Source organism: Penaeus monodon, chromosome 33 (assembly GCF_015228065.2).
Source record: "Penaeus monodon isolate SGIC_2016 chromosome 33, NSTDA_Pmon_1, whole genome shotgun sequence".
NCBI classification, from domain to species: Eukaryota; Metazoa; Arthropoda; class Malacostraca; order Decapoda; family Penaeidae; genus Penaeus; species Penaeus monodon.
Genome location: NC_051418.1, coordinates 17,090,651 through 17,091,244, shown reverse-complemented (window position 1 = coordinate 17,091,244; position 594 = coordinate 17,090,651). Strand labels below are relative to the sequence as shown.

Here is a 594-nt window from a genome sequence, read left to right as displayed (position 1 = left end):
TAAATCTCATATGTTACCTTAATAGCTACTGACCTGCTTCACATCGAAATGCTGAATGTTGGCCAGATAAGTCGGAATCTCAGAGAGCAGGGTCTGGAAGCCGAAACTCCCTCCCCAGGCGATGAAGATGCACGCCCACACCGGCGGCGACGTGAAAATCGCCTTCCAGGGAATGGACACCACCTCGAATACCGAAAAGAAATTAGAAATCGCCTTTAAACAAAACAAAACAAAAAAATCGGTTATCTTTATCACGATATATTCCGAATTTCAAAAACCGCCTGTATACAACGCCCAACTATCCTTTCCGACTTTTCTTTTCCACCTCGCGCTCGAGACGCCCAACGAACCTCAGCCCCTTTGACGGTCTCCTTGTTGGCCTGCAGGTACTCGAGCTCGGCCCGGGAGATGGACGGGTGGTGCTCGGGGCGGTCGTGCACCAGCAGGAACCAGGGGATGCCCCACGCCAGGCCCACCGTCCCGAACACGTAGAAGACTGAGGGCCAGCCGCCGAGGAAGGAGGAGGCGCTGAGGTAGCCGCCCGCCGTCATGGCCACCACGGTCCCGACCTGCATGCCTGGCGGAGGGGAGGGC

General features: G+C 55.9%; 1 protein-coding gene and 1 pseudogene across 1 annotated transcript in view; both read right to left on the bottom strand.

The window, feature by feature from the left end:
- The window catches only part of LOC119594107 (sialin-like), a gene marked incomplete in the record, with an annotated part of 175,421 nt that overhangs the window by 72,234 nt on the left and 102,593 nt on the right, over window positions 1-594 (bottom strand). Inside the window, 2 exon segments of the mRNA XM_037943164.1 lie at window positions 34-183; window positions 351-577. Coding sequence (XP_037799092.1) covers window positions 34-183; window positions 351-577 — 377 coding nt within the window.
- The window catches only part of LOC119594277, a 79,615-nt pseudogene that overhangs the window by 73,254 nt on the left and 5,767 nt on the right, over window positions 1-594 (bottom strand).